Genomic DNA, 15,328 nt, shown 5'->3' with positions numbered 1-15,328 from the left:
ATTTGAAATGATATGGGATTGATCACTAAAGGGTAAAGAGAATCTGAAAATAGGAATAGCAGATAAAAGGAACAGCGATTACCTGAAGGGCTGAGGCAGTGCACCCATGGAAGAGCACCATTCTTCCTGCAGGGCTGAGAGCCAGATGTGGTAGAGAAGACATGCGTGGCCCGCTGGTGGTGCGGGTTGGTGTGCCAGGGGAAGCTGTCTGTAAAGAAGTGCTGCACAGACGGCACTTTTTGGGACATAGCTTTCTTGGATGCCAGGGGAGACTGGCCATGGGGAGGTGCCCAGCCTGTGACCATTCTGAGAAGGCCCCTCACTGGGGATGTCGGGGAAGCCTTGCAAGCTGCTAGCCCTTGCACATGACAAGCTTGTCCTTGAGAAGCATCTTTGATTCACAATGACTGGCTGCTGTTGTGTTGGCATATCAGTGCCCCTGACTAAATAGTCACGTATTGCTTGTTTTAAAAATTCTTGCAGCACACTGGTTGAAAATCGCTCTTTTAGGTGAATGCTATGTTATGTTCTTCTGCAAAAGCCCTCTAGTGACACAAACAGTATAAGGAAATTAAGGTGGTCTTTCTTCTTTGTTTTCTATCACCTAAAACCAGTTGAGCTAGGTTTTTTGTTTGTTTGTTTTTTAGGCTTTTAAGATCTGGGATGAAGCATTACATGTTTGGGTGGCTGGGAAACAAGCATTGGTGGTAGGCTGCATTCCAGTTGTAATGACCACTTTGGAGGTAGAGTAGCTTCATCTTGGGAGGTAGCGGGGGGCAGAAGTCAAACCGGGAAGTTTTTCTTTGTGCTACAGATCTATTTCTTCAGAAAGGTTTTCTTCCCATTTCTCTGTTTTGACTCCTGTGCTAGAGCCAAACACTGCACCCTCCCTTTGCCACTGGTAAAGTTTATATGGCTTCCATCTACAGACAGGAAAAGGAACAAATCCCAGCCTACCTTCTACCCTTGTTCTTGGCCCCTTCTGATAAATGTCATTTGGAAGTCTATCAGATTATCTTATTAACTACCCAGAAAGGCCACTTTCTTGAGAGACCTCACAGGTCGGATTGCAATAATCTTTCCCGCTTCCAATCCTAACTACAATATATTCAGCAAAAACTTGGTTGCCTCCAGCATGATCACTGCGTCCCATCTTTTTTTTTTTTCCTTTCTACTGGAAATCCCAGTTTTCTCCTATGTATAAAATTCATTAGTCACTTTAATGGAGATATAAAATATAGCGGGTTAGGTGACCATTTGCCTGTGATGACATTGCCATCTTACCCAGAAGTCTGTTAAATGATCTTTTAGTAAACTAAAAATATCTCCATATTACCTTGCTCGCTCGCACTCTCTCTCCCTCCCCCGCCCACACGTTTGTATGTATTTATATTATCTCCTAATTATTTGTTTCAGGAATCATTAAATAAAGCTCAAGAAGAGATGACCAAGCAAAAAGAAGTGATAACAGCCCAAGACAATGTAATTAAAGCTAAATATGCAGAAGTAGCAAAGCACAAGGAACAAAACAATGACTCTCAGCTTAAAATTAAGGAACTGGACCACAATATCAGCAAACATAAAAGGGAAGCTGAAGATGCTGCTTCAAAGGCATGTTTGTGTTCATTTGTACCCTTAAGCAAATCTTTGCTTCTGGGTTATTGAAAAATTCCAGTAAACTAGATGAAGAATTAAGTGTAAATGGCAGAACTACAGTGTTAACATAATTTTGAACCTTTACAGCTAGGTTAACTGCTTCTCAGCAATGCTCATTTTCACCAAATGTCACAAATGTTTTGTTTTTTAATTTATTTCCATCTACAAGATGTTTTTACCTCATATTTAGTGGTCTCTCATGGAAAAGACTTTTTCCCCCCCAATGTTCATAGAACTATTACTAATGTATTTGTAGTAATAATGTGTATTTTTTTACATTATTTCAACTTGAACTTAAAGACTCACAGAAAAATATATACAGGCATCTTGTAAACTTAATATGCTTCTGGATATGGATATCCTTCTAAGGATCATTGTAATTCTTGCATCCTCCTCTGAAATCTTTTACCAAGCAGTTATCTTTTTGAGATTATCTCAAAGTTTTTTTGGTCACTCTTAGTTTCTTCCTTTTGTGTATCACAGTGTCTTTGATGCTTTAAGGAAAATACATGCTTTTGGAGAAATTCACTGCTTGCTTAAGAGGCTGCACCCATACAGTCTTAATAATTTACCCATTATGTTTTCCTATGTGTATGTAACAGTTTGGTACCTTTTAAAACTCGTTAAGCATCATAAAAGCCCAGTAGATTTAACTTCAAAAAGATCACAGCATACAAAATACCCCCTGAAAAGTCATGTTTAGGTTCATTACTTGGTTCAAAAACATTTTATGGCCACATTGTACTATTCTAATATTTTACTAGTATTTATATTTATCATTAGCCAATTTGGTAATTAATGGTAATATTGGTGATTACTAGGGGACTTTATTTACAGTTAAGGGGGTAAAGGGATGTGGAAGTAGAACTGCTAAAAGTCAAGGATTCTGTGAAAGAAGCAGTTTATTGAATATTTATCACATACAAACTAGTTTCAGAAACTGTTGCAGGCACTTAAGATATATAGATGAGCTGCATGTACACAGAATGCCTTCAAAGAGTTGGAAGTGTCAGCAGGGCAGACAGACCAGAAAGGATCGTTTTACTTTGGAACCTAGGGGTGAGACCATAACTGGGAAATGCATGAGAATAAACAAACTGACAAGTATTAATTTCTACCAGTAACAATTCTAGTAGAAGAAAGCCTTCCTTAAGCACTGCAACTTAAATTTTTCAATTGGTTATGTATTTTACTGTGTCTGGTCAAAAGAGAGCAACGGGAATGGAAACAACATTTAGGACAGTTTTTTACTTAGATTATAATTCTAAAAATTATTAGACATCAGTCAGGAATAGGCTTCCACAATTTTATCTAACCTTGAACTTTAGTAAAATTCTGTAAGAATTTTAACTTTCACAGCTTTTTTTTTTTTAAGTGGTGGAATTTAGTAAAATTCGAAGAAGCCTCATTTGACTTAAATTTCATTGTAAAAATTTGAGTTGGCTTTCTTCTGATGCTTAAGTAATAAGAAGACCTTTTTCTGTGTTATCTCTTATTTCTTGAGCCTATCCTCCAGGTAAAAGTATTCATACAGTGAATCTCATTTTTTTCAGTGAATCTCATTTTTTTCCAAATGAGTCATGGGGTTTTTTTCTAAAGTGTTCTATTTAAAATGAGTAAGTATTTAAGAAACTTGGTTTTAAATGTAGGCTTACAAGCAGTGACAGATCCTTCTGTTATCATATGTGGCTAGGTATCCAAAATGTTGAAAGATTATGACTGGATTAATGCAGAGAAACACCTCTTTGGACTACCCAATAGCGCCTATGATTTCAAAACTAACAACCCAAAAGAAGCTGGTCAGAGACTTCAGAAGTTGCAAGAAATGAAGGAGAAACTAGGAAGAAATGTCAACATGAGAGCTATGAATGTACTGACAGAAGCGGAAGAGCGGGTAAGTCATTTTCCTGGTCGGCATGTGAGAACGTGAGTAGCATTGATGGTTCTGTATAACCTCTGACAGTGATTAGGGTCAACCTTTTGCATGATATTCTTGGTACTTGCTTTCTTCCTATTTTCCTTTTCTCCCTTTTCAGTTCATTGTTTTCTGATTTCCTTCTTTTTTTGCATCACCAGTTGTTTATATGCTCTATTGTGCCTTGAATGACTTTTCTGGTGGCTTTGCCCTGTGTCATAAATGTGTTCTGCTTTCATCTTATTCATGGTATAAATAAAAAATACTTTTTGATCATGTTAACGCCTCACATTGCTATCATTTGTTTCACTTACCTTGAAAGACTATGAAAAATAAGGTCTACTGCCTCCTCACCAATCACTGCACAACTGTTGTCTTCCTTTTAACTCTAGTGTATAGTGTATACTGACATCATTATATAAGTAGTCATTAAAAGTGTTATATACATAACCACTGTTACTATTCTATAAATCTAGCAGCATCTTCTTTTTTTAATGCTGTAAGTTACTTGATAGGATTATCCATCTCCCCTACCCTGGCAAAATTTTTATAGTCTGCCATGTCGCTAGAAAAATCCAGAGGGGAAAGCAATTCCTATCCTTGACAGCCCCATAAAAATTAGCCATTGAGTAATTTTATATTACACCCTATACCTTCTTTCGTTCTGCAAAATTCTCTTTGAATTTGCATAATAGCATTAATGAGAGCTCTGTAAAATTGATACTTATGATGAGTTCAGTTACTTTTAAGAAATTTTGTTGTAATGGTTCAAAAGAAAACAGTTACTGGTATTAGTTTCCACAAAGAATCTATATTATGTTAGATACCAAACAGGCTAACTATGTGTTGTGATCTCCCTATAAAATGTTCTTACTGGTTTTCATTTCTCCATTAAAGCTTTGCAATGTATAAGATATTTAGGGAAGTAAATCATTGGCCCAAATGTCAGCTGCAGAGCATCAGAAAACTTGTTCACTTTTACTTGTTGGCTTTTATTAGGTAATGATAACTGTTCATTTTTGGGTTTTTTTTTTTAAAGAATTCACCAACTTCTATCTCCTTACCAAAGAGGAAAGCTCCATTTTTGATAAACAGATGGCCTTTTGGGTGGTTTTTCTGTTATATTTTGTGTCTGTACCCATAAGGAACTGCTACATGGAATAATGCAAGGAATAAGATAAAAACATGGAGAACAGGTTTTAGGAGCTTGGCCATAAAGAAGAGGGGCAGTAAGGAAGCTAGCAGGACTGGCTGGAGTTTTAAGGAACAGAGTTAGAGGCCTTGAAATATGGCTTTGAGGAAAAATGAGATAAGAGGATTTTTAGGGAGTTTTGCTATTCATAGTGTAATTACCCCTCCGCAGCCTCCCTCAATGCCCCCCCACCCCCCAAAAATTTGTACATTAACTAGGAAAGGTCACTGTGAAGATGGGATGTTTGAGCTGAAACTTGAGACACTAAGTAAGGTCAGATATAGAGGGAGAATGTTGAAGAAGAGAGAAGAATACAAGGACCCTGAAGCTACAGTGAGTTTATTATGTTCAAGGAACTGAAAAAAGACCAAATGGCTGCAGCGTCAGGAGGAGTATGATGCCAAAAATCAGAGAGAAAAATAAAGACCAGATTATGTAGTATCTTACATTGTGGTGAAAAATTGAAATTGTCTGTCGCTGCTTAGATTAACCTTAAGAACTTAGCATGCAGGGCTTCTTTTGAGTTTACATATGACACATTTTTTCATTGTGTCTTGGCTGCTAGGAAGACAAGGGAATATTAATGGAGTCAAAATATAGGAGCTTGTCCTATAATTTCTCAGTTATAATAACTGAATTTTACATATTGATATATTTACTTTCCTCTTGATTGGTGTACATTATAGCTGTCAATACAGTATGTCTTTCTGGTAAATAAGAATACATAATGTACATAAAAATAATGAAGGCTCTTTATTACTGACTGAATTCTATAATATAAAAATGATTTCATATTTTTCTAATTAAGGATGCTTTTTATCTTGCCAGTATAATGACTTGATGAAGAAGAAGAGAATTGTAGAAAATGACAAATCCAAAATACTTGCAACTATAGAAGACCTTGACCAGAAGAAAAACCAAGCCCTAAATATTGCTTGGCAAAAGGTATTTGAAACAAAACTAATATCATTTATTCTGTGTGAGGCAAAAATGAAGAATATTGGCAGTAGGTTTATCTAAGATGAATTGGAAATGACTGATCTATGTTTGAAAGGGCCTCATGCATTTTGTCCTTTTGGACCTGACTACTGCCAGTTTGCAAAGGTAGGTTTGTGTCACTCCATCATACTCTCTCAGTCTCTTCTCTGGTTCCTAAGATATATTAAATTCCTAACATTTTAAGTCTCTCCATTTTTTATTCTTACCCTGTTTGCCAGTTCTTTATTATTTGAAAGGGGACATTCTTAGTCCTCTTTCCTATCCATGAGATCATAGGCTTTTATATTTGGAAGAAACTCTCCAATAAGATACTCTCCACTCACCCTCTGCTTAAAACTGGAAGCAGTATTATTTTCACATTGGGGAATCCCTAATTGGAAAAGTTCTTCCAAGGACCCCTTCAGTTCTAACCTCCATGGTATCTCTTGCCAAGACTCACAGAGTTTTAAGAATGTTTCTATGGCAAGCTTAGCATTTTTTTTAACCACTTACAAATTCTTAATTGCATTTCAGAATTCATAAATGTTATGCATCCTGTAGGTTTTTAACTGTTTTTGTACACATTGGATTAATATTAGTTAACACATTAAACAGTTTTCTTTGTTAATCAGTTTACATGAATTATCTTAAAACAATTCCATTACTTTGATAGTTCTTATCCCTATTTTATATGTAAAGAAACCAAAGTTTATAAAGATGAAATAGCCCAAGATTAAAAAATGGGATTCTTTTTTCTAAATTAGTACCAAAGTTACAACTGCTAACTGCCAAGTTGCTAACACTTGTCACCCTTTTGTTTAAGAATTGGGCAATAAACAAGGAAGGTCAGTATTCTTTTTTTACTGGATTCTTATTTAAAGAAAAAAAATAGTTACCATTTTTGTTTTGTTTTATGGCAACTTTGGAAGATTTCAGGGTTTTTTACCATTATTTCTACTTTCCTGGTTCTACATATTTGTCTCCTTTAGAATAATTCCTTAACCTATTTTTCTATCTCTACCATAGCAAAAAACACTTTTTCATTAAATCCTTAACATAGTGACTATGCTGTTTGGTACTTAAACAATCTTGTGCCTCTGGAATTTTGCTGGGCACCTTGCGTCTTTTTCTCTTAATTCTACAGAACTTCATTTTCAGTTATGGCAGCACAATTAACCCCTTTCAGTCACAGTGTTTTCAGGGTTAATGTTGCATTTGTCTGTCTTTTTTAAAATGCATGTAAGAAGTTGGCCCCATTGTTGTACACCATGTGGATTTAATACTGGATCTAAGAGGTTTTGTCTCTTGTTTCTTGTTTCCCCCATGATTCCTGGATTAATTCCTAGTATATATTTATCCTTTATACTGATTTTTCCCTATTTCTAAGGCTCTCACAAAGCTAGAATATTTATTGCGTGCTTATGTCATGCATTACTGTCATTAATTTTTTTCATTTAATTCTCACAGTAACCTAATGAGGTGAAGTATTGTTATCAGCATTATATACTTCCTTCTGGCTATAAGCATTCTTGATTCACAGAGCCTGCATATTTTAGGCACTGATTGAGTTCTTGTTTCTGTCTTAGCCTCACTGGATTTTCAAAATTTGATTGCTTAGATCTATATACCCATTAACATAATTTATTTTCTCTCTAGGACAAGGCTATATTCTTCTCTGAGCATTAACTAATAGGTTAGTTTCTCCTCTCCTTTGGTAGAATTTGTATATGTGGTCCGTGGCCATATTTAGGGTTCAGTGGCATTCCACTGTCTTAGTTCTGAACTGCCTCTTTCTTGCCTGGCCAAAATATTAAAAAGAATCTAGTGTGTTTATAAGTACTATGCTATCTTCCAGATCTCCCAAAAAGAGACTGTTGTTGTCTCTCCATTTAGCTGAAACTTGCCTACCTCTGAAAATCTATCCCAGATAAAACTAGAGCCTGTGTCCCCTGTGGGATATTTCTTAGTATGTGTACAGTGCTCTGAAAATATATACTCCTTGGTAAATCTATATTCAGGAAAACTGATTATGTCTAGAGATTTCCTTATTACTATAACTACTCATAGACAGTATATTTGCCCTGAATTTTGTACTTGAATTTGGAGATTTCCCTAGAGAACAGGGCTGTCCAAGCCATGTGGGTGTATGCTGAATTCTCAAATCATCAAGTGTATGTGCACAAAACATACCCAATTACAAGCCACACTATTGGCCTTAAATCTCTATAATCTCCTACTGTGGCTTAAAATAGGCCAAAAAGCTTCTTTAGCCTTTTTCTCTTGGGGTCCAATTCCATTCCTGTTCCTTGATACCTCAACTTCTTTGAGGAGAAACATAAAAGGAACCATTCATCATCTTGAACAGATCTGGTTGTTTGATTTCATGCCTTTTTCTCCTAGAACCACCTGATCATCCTAGGCTTTTTAAGGTTAGTTGACAACTAGAGGCCCATCCTAACCATACCAGTCAACAGAAAACAAGTTTTGTAACAGAACACTTTGTGGCAAAAAGAGTTTTTGTTTTGTCTTTGATTCTCTAACCACAAGTTCAGTCTTCTGTACTGTACAATTGTGTGGCTTTGAGGATTCCTGCATGATGGCCTACAGAACTTCAGGGTAGGGTCGAGGTATAGCCTCTAGTTCCCTTTGGAAGTTAGAGCAGGGCTCAGTAAACTGTTTCTGTAAAGGGACAAATAATTTTGTTATTGTTTTGCAAGCCAAATAGCCTTTGTTGCAACTACTAGACTCTATTGTTTTAGTGCTTGCAGCCATAGAAAATACATAAATAAATAGATACTGCCAGATTTGTCACATGGGCCATAATTTGACAAGCCCTGACCTAGAGTAACAAAAAAATGCACTGCTGGGTTGCACATACGCATGTTAAAATGTAATATTTTAGAAAACCTGTGATATTTTTATATCATCTTTTCACCCAGGTGAACAAGGACTTTGGGTCTATTTTTTCTACTCTTTTGCCTGGTGCTAATGCTATGCTTGCACCACCAGAGAAGCAAACTGTGTTGGATGGTCTGGAGTTCAAGGTTGCTTTAGGAAATACTTGGAAAGAAAACCTAACTGAGCTTAGTGGTGGTCAGAGGTGAGTAATCCCTTAGCTATATTATAATTACGAATTCCTCTTATTATAATCCATCATCTCATGGCCTATCAATTTCATGCCAGTTTTGCATTGCTTAGCTTTCTCTGCATATAGAATTCAAGAAGCCTAATGTGTAAGGCTACACATTTCAGTTAGAGCATTTGATTAAAATAGTAGACAACAAAGGAAATGTAAGGATAATTAACTAGAAAACTAGCTAAAATATATGAAAAACAATTATTTTCAGACATTGGAAAATGAGTAGTCCAGGAGTATATACCTGAGAAAAAGGAAACAGACTGTGAGCCCAGTGCTTACCCTGCTTTCTTACCCTGCTAGGAGCAATGTCTGGAATGCAGGTGGAGGGAGGGAAACACCCAGGAAGCCCAGTAGTCTCACTAAATTCAGGAAACAGACGTTAGCATTTGGAAGACTCCAGTGAACTATATCATAGAATTAGGTTTGTATTACTCCTGAAGTGAAGGCTACTATGGATGAACCTTAGCAAAGTTAATTGCAGGCCTTGAAGAATATAGCTAATCTGCATGTAACTTAATTGTTTCTTGGAACAAAGCCCAACACTCTCTAAAGAAAGAAAACAAAACTAAGTCTCTGAACAACATAGTAACTTGTCCGTCATCTAATAAAAATTACTAGAGAGAAATCAGGAAAATGAGATTCTTACCCTATAGAAAAATCAATCAGTGCAAACTTACCTACAAATGACAGGTGATAAATTAGCATATAAGGAGGGTAAAAGAGTTACGTTAACTGTTTCCAAGAATTACAGGGAAAAAAATGTGACAGAGAAAAGGAAATTTTTTTAAAGAAGTATCAAGTGGAACTTCTAGAGAGAAAAAAATATAACTGAAAGGAAAAGTCCATTGTGTGAAATTAACAGATTAGACAAAGTAAAAGAAACATGAATGAATTTGAAGACAGCTAAAGAATCTATTCAAGCTGAACTGAGAAACACAGAACACAAAAAAGAAACAGCTTCGGTGACCTGTGAGATAATATTAAGCCACCCAACATACATGTGATTAGAATTCCAAAAGGAGAGATAGAGGCAAAACAGAAAAGTACTTGAAGAAATAATGGTCCCAAATTCCAGGTTTCATGAGTTCTGTAAACCTACCGACTGCATTTCTGTTAACTTCAGGTAGTATAAACATCCCACATACGTATGATAATAATAGAGCAAGGTATGTCATATATGGTACTATTACTGTGGTTTTTATATGCCAGTGATTAGAAGAAAAATCTTTAAAGCAGCCAGAGGTAAGAAGACATATTACAGTGCCAAGGAACGAAGGTGAGAGTGACGTTAGACTTCTTCAAAAACTGCAAGCCAGAAGTCTGGAACAACATCAGAATTCTATGTCTTCAAATTGAAGGCACTAGAAATATTTTTTGATAAAAACAAAAATTGTAAGAATTTGATCCCAGTAGAACTGTACAGGTTAAGGAAGTTTTCAGGTAAAGGGAAATGATACCAGATGGAATGTGAAACCTGTGTAAAAGAATGAATGTTGAGTGTTGGAAATAGCATATTTTGGGATTCAGGGAAGTTTCTCCCAGCCTTGACTCAGTGATCTAGATAATCAGCTTACCAAGAAAAACTTAAACGCTCATTTGACATAACTCTTTACCTGCAGAGAATCAAACAAGTAAAACCTCATGAAAAATTTATGAATATTTACATAATTGAAGACGGTTATTTATTTTTCCCTTTGCATGATGTAGAATCCATATCCTTGAATTGTTCTCACATGCCCCCTAATGCCATCATGTTACTCTTCTCTCATATTCATAGAAAACACTAAGACTTGTTAGTTTCCTTTCTGAAATCTTCATCATTTATATGAGTGAAATACCAATAATACCAATCTACTCAGTAATTTTCATTATTAATAAAATTCGTTAATATTTTGAGTTTCTGCTGCCTGTCAACCAAAACTGAATTCCAGTTTAGATCCCAATTCTAAAAAACTTTTTGCCGAAGTCCTGGAAAATAGAAAATGTATGTTGATTTTGTTATTGGGACCTAAAAATTGTTTCCATAATTAAGATATAAAATTATTTGTAACTGTACTATTATCGGGCAAAGTACTTGAACTCTTGATGAGGATTTTTTCTTTTTTTTCCTAAATGGGAAGTTTAAAGCTCGGTGGTCTTAAATATTTGGCACAGAAAAAACCAGTGAGAAATAATTTTAGGTTGCTTCAATGACCCCAGCTATATATTTTATCTAGTTTGTAGTTGATTCTCCTTACTTTTCCTTTGCTGCCTACTATTTAAATCAAATGTTCTAACTAAAATTTGTAGTCTTACATATTAGGCTCCTTAAATTTTATATGCATAAAATAGAGGCAAATTTCAGTCTCACTGTTGTTTTTTATTCTACCATCTCATTCATTTCCTTTGCTAGACATTTCAGTTTCACCTTTCTAGGTCCCCTTTGGAAGCATTTTCTTTTATCCCCACTTACATTTTGGGTTGTTTTTTTTTTTAAGATTTTATTTATAGAGAGGGGAAGGGAGGAAGAAAGAGAGAGAGAGAAACATCAGTGTGTGGTTGCCTCTTGCACCGCCCCCTGTTGGGGACCTGGCCTGCAACCCAGGCATGTGCTCTAGACTGGGAATCGAACCAGTAAGCCTTTGGTTCTCAGGCCGGTAGTCAGCCCACTGAGCCACACCAGCCAGGGCTACATGTTTCTTAATAAATACCCTATTGGAGTACTGTAAGCATTGAGGTGACAGTTCATTCTAGTGCTGCTCACAGACATTACAGAGTGTTACAAATGTTTGTAATTTTTATCCTAATGTTGAAGAAGTATATGTATTTTGTATTAAAATAAACAAGGCTTTCTTATAAAATATGTTTAAGAAATAATGTTATAAAAATTACTGTGATTCTTCATACCAGAACCAGTTAAGAGGAGATGGTTAGCTAGAAAAGAACTTTAGATGAGCTACAGATCTGAAAGTGGACATAATAACAAATTTTAAATAAGGTATATGAGGGTTCTCCAGAGACAAAGACCCTATAGGGTTTTGTATATAATAGATATATGAAGAGATTTATTACAAGGAAGTGGTTCATTTTATTGTGGAGGCTGAGAAGTCGCACAATTTGCTGTCTGCAAACTAGAGACCCAGGAAAGCAAGTGGTATAATTTAGTCGGATGGTGAAGACCTGAGAATCGGGAGCACTGAGAGCAGAATGTTCATGTCCCAAATCAAGTAATCAGACAGGAAGGGAAGAATTCTTTCCTCTACCTATTTTACTATTCAGGCCCTTAGCAGAGTGAATGCTGTCCACCCACATGGAGTGGGCATACTGCTTTATTGAGTTGCACCTGAAATGCTATATTCATCTGAGCACACCCTCCCAGACACACCGAGTAATAATGTTTTGCCAGACATCTGGGCACCCTGTGATTCAATCAAGTTGACACGGAATTAACTGTCACAAAAGGATTGCTTAAACTTCTGGCAGTAACAAATATTTAGAGTAACAGGCCACAATCTATTCAACTTACTCAAATGGTGCCAATAAAAAAGAAAAGGATAGAGTGTATGTATGCAAGAGGATGCATATATATGAAAAGTTTGAAAGAGGGCACCTGTACCAGTCATCGCATTACCAAGACACTAGCATCTAATACAATTGTGGAAGGAAAGAAACTATTAATATAAATTTGTTTTCTTAAAGGTGGGTGACAAATATAATGTCCTGATTATTTGGAGAGAAGAACAAAAACCTGTTCTACTCAATAATAAAATTCGTTGAAGAGGAAAAATGAAAGGCAAAAATAAGACATTTTAGTGCAAGTGTTGAAGTTTGAAACTTAAGGTTCCTTTTTCTATGACTGTCTCCTAGCTAAATATGTGCTTTTCATAAGCTTCAGTGTTTTGATGAGTGGTAAAATCAAGTTTTGACAGATTTTTTTTTTTTAACATTCTTTTCTTAGGTCTTTAGTGGCTTTGTCATTAATATTGTCCATGCTCCTCTTCAAACCTGCTCCAATTTATATCCTGGATGAGGTAGATGCAGCCTTGGATCTTTCTCATACCCAGAATATTGGACAGATGCTGCGTACTCATTTCACACATTCTCAGGTGAGAACCAGGAAGAATATCTTTATTTTTTAAAACATTTCAATATTTAAGATTGAAGAATACTAAAGCATTGTGTATTTCTTTAAATATATATTAATATTCAAACGGGTTGAGAACGAAAGAGTATTTGGTCTTTCATTATAGAAAAAGCCAGACATTACAATTGTTAACTGTAATGTGAGGAGACTCTAATATTTTCATAATTTGTAATTAAGTTAGGGCTAAAAGTAATTATTTTTCTAGCTTGCTGCCAAAGACACACAGTCAAAACAAGAGTGTTTCGGGATACACCTGTGTGTCAACATCATGTGGCACTTGGTGGGGTACTTGTCATTTCTCCTGGCTGGAAAGAAAAGAAAGCCCCTTTAAACTAAAAACCGTTTGTTTTATTGAACTAGGGCTGCCAAATATAATTTATAGATAATCCATTGGACAACTATTGAGGGGCTTCACTTATTATAGTTATCGTAGACTGTGTATTTATTATAGCAGTTTTATTTTAGTGTACAGCAATGAAGCACTACCCATTCTTAATTACACAAATACAAATGTTTCGTTTGAGCTAGTGGTGATGCCATAAGAACTTGAAGCCATGATATTAAAATATCACAGGGGAAAACATTTTCCCGAGGCTTTGAGAGCCAGCAACAAAACAGTTGCCAGCTACAGAAAATAACAACAAGCATTCAACCAAAAGGAAGTAGTCAACTTGGGTAATGAAGCACTCAAGGTAAAATTGAGAGACTCCTAAAGATGGAAAGCTAGAATTAACTTAGGTGTCTAATATAACCAGTTGCAACCCGCATTTGAGGATGTGCATTTGCTTGGAACCAAGCATTTAAAGAAATAACAAAAATCAAAATATCTCCAAACAATTATTTAACCCCATTATTTAAAAAAAAAAAATTTAAAAAAAACTTCTGTAAGGATTTTACAAAAATTACTTTTATGCTTTTTTTCCCGTTTTTCCTTTAAGTTCATTGTGGTGTCCCTAAAGGAGGGTATGTTCAACAATGCAAACGTCCTTTTCAAAACCAAGTTTGTGGATGGTGTTTCTACAGTAGCAAGATCTACTCAGTGTCAAAATGGAAAGGTTCCAAGGGAAGCCAAATCCAAGGCAAAAGAACCCAAATGATCACATGTGGAAGTTAAAAGTATGAATTGACTCCTTCACCTTGACCTGTTTTTTAAACATAAAATTTTTAAGAACTTGGAATTTATTTAATTTGTTTATATAAAGATTTAAAGTTATTTTGTTACTTAATCCATATTTCTCTGTATCACTTTTAAATGACTATGATTCCTCTTTTTAAAATTAGTGTAACCGTGGCCCAATTACTGTGATTGTGATTTTATTCATGCCATCAATTATTTTTCTTACACAACTCTTTTATACAATATATTAGGGAGCCTGAGATACCCAGTTTGTGGGAAGTTCTTTTTGTAAAAGGAAAAATACAAAGAAACAGGTATAATTAGATTATAAGATAAATATAGCTGATAATCAGCTTTTAATATAATTCCTAAGATAATATCAATATGTTTTTCTATTGCTAATAAAGTCATAAAGGTAAGGAAGATTAATAAAGCAAATAGCTGGACCAACGAAGGGGACACAGAAAAAGTTATTAGGCATATTCTGAGCTATTTGTGGTTAGTTCTCTGAGGATACAATGTTAGATCCCTGCTTTAGCCTCAAATGACAGAATCTTTCAAGATTTATTTCCCATTTTATGATTTTTGACTATCATGTTTCTATATGCTTAGTAATTATCTGTGCATTTGTACATTTTTAAAATATCTTCAAATATCTCAGTAGACACTTAAGAGAAGGTGTGTTGCATGCTGCTCTCTGGCACAAGTTTATCTCATGTCTTCCAGTATTTTCGGAGATTTTTGTCAGCCTTTTCATAAGCCAATCAGTAATCTACTGGTGAATGAGAATGTAGGAGACAATAGATCTTTTTTCTTTAGTCTGATATGTATGTAAGTAAATTAAATCCATCTGTTCTACCACTAGGTAGGACTCAAAATTTGATGATTATAGTGTTTCTTACTGTCTTCACATTTCTGGTTCAAAAGGATGAAGTTTCTTTAAGATCTCAAAAGATTGTGTAAACAAACACCTAAGAATAGTTGTTAGTGTCTGTAGGTATATCACCAGTGTCTCCAAACTCTGAATCTTAAAAGCTCTGACATGTGCCAGTCTCATCTTGGGTCTGTTATTTTTATCCTACATCCCTTCTTCTTATTTCATTTTTTGTTCCTTTGTGTTACCTTTCTCTAACATATGCTCATATTTTTTGGCGCTGGGTTTAACATTTCTTATTTTTCATCCCTGTACATATGTGAGGATGTCAGAC

The 15,328-nt window shown here is 35.4% G+C and overlaps 1 protein-coding gene across 1 annotated transcript in view; it reads left to right on the top strand.

Annotated features, from left to right (window-relative positions):
* The window catches only part of SMC2 (structural maintenance of chromosomes 2), a 48,542-nt gene extending 34,374 nt beyond the window's left edge, over positions 1–14,168 (top strand). Inside the window, 8 exon segments of the mRNA XM_054584593.1 lie at positions 1,417–1,488; positions 1,490–1,538; positions 1,541–1,611; positions 3,350–3,550; positions 5,592–5,708; positions 8,681–8,841; positions 12,818–12,965; positions 13,942–14,168. Coding sequence (XP_054440568.1) covers positions 1,417–1,488; positions 1,490–1,538; positions 1,541–1,611; positions 3,350–3,550; positions 5,592–5,708; positions 8,681–8,841; positions 12,818–12,965; positions 13,942–14,130 — 1,008 coding nt within the window. The 3' untranslated portion in view covers positions 14,131–14,168.
* Positions 14,169–15,328: the final 1,160 nt, after the last annotated feature.

This window comes from Pteronotus mesoamericanus, unplaced genomic scaffold (assembly GCF_021234165.1).
Source record: "Pteronotus mesoamericanus isolate MK-2021 breed Mesoamerican mustached bat unplaced genomic scaffold, CSHL_Meso_final contig_78, whole genome shotgun sequence".
NCBI classification, from domain to species: domain Eukaryota; kingdom Metazoa; phylum Chordata; class Mammalia; order Chiroptera; family Mormoopidae; genus Pteronotus; species Pteronotus mesoamericanus.
This window is presented reverse-complemented; position numbering and strand designations above follow the sequence as displayed.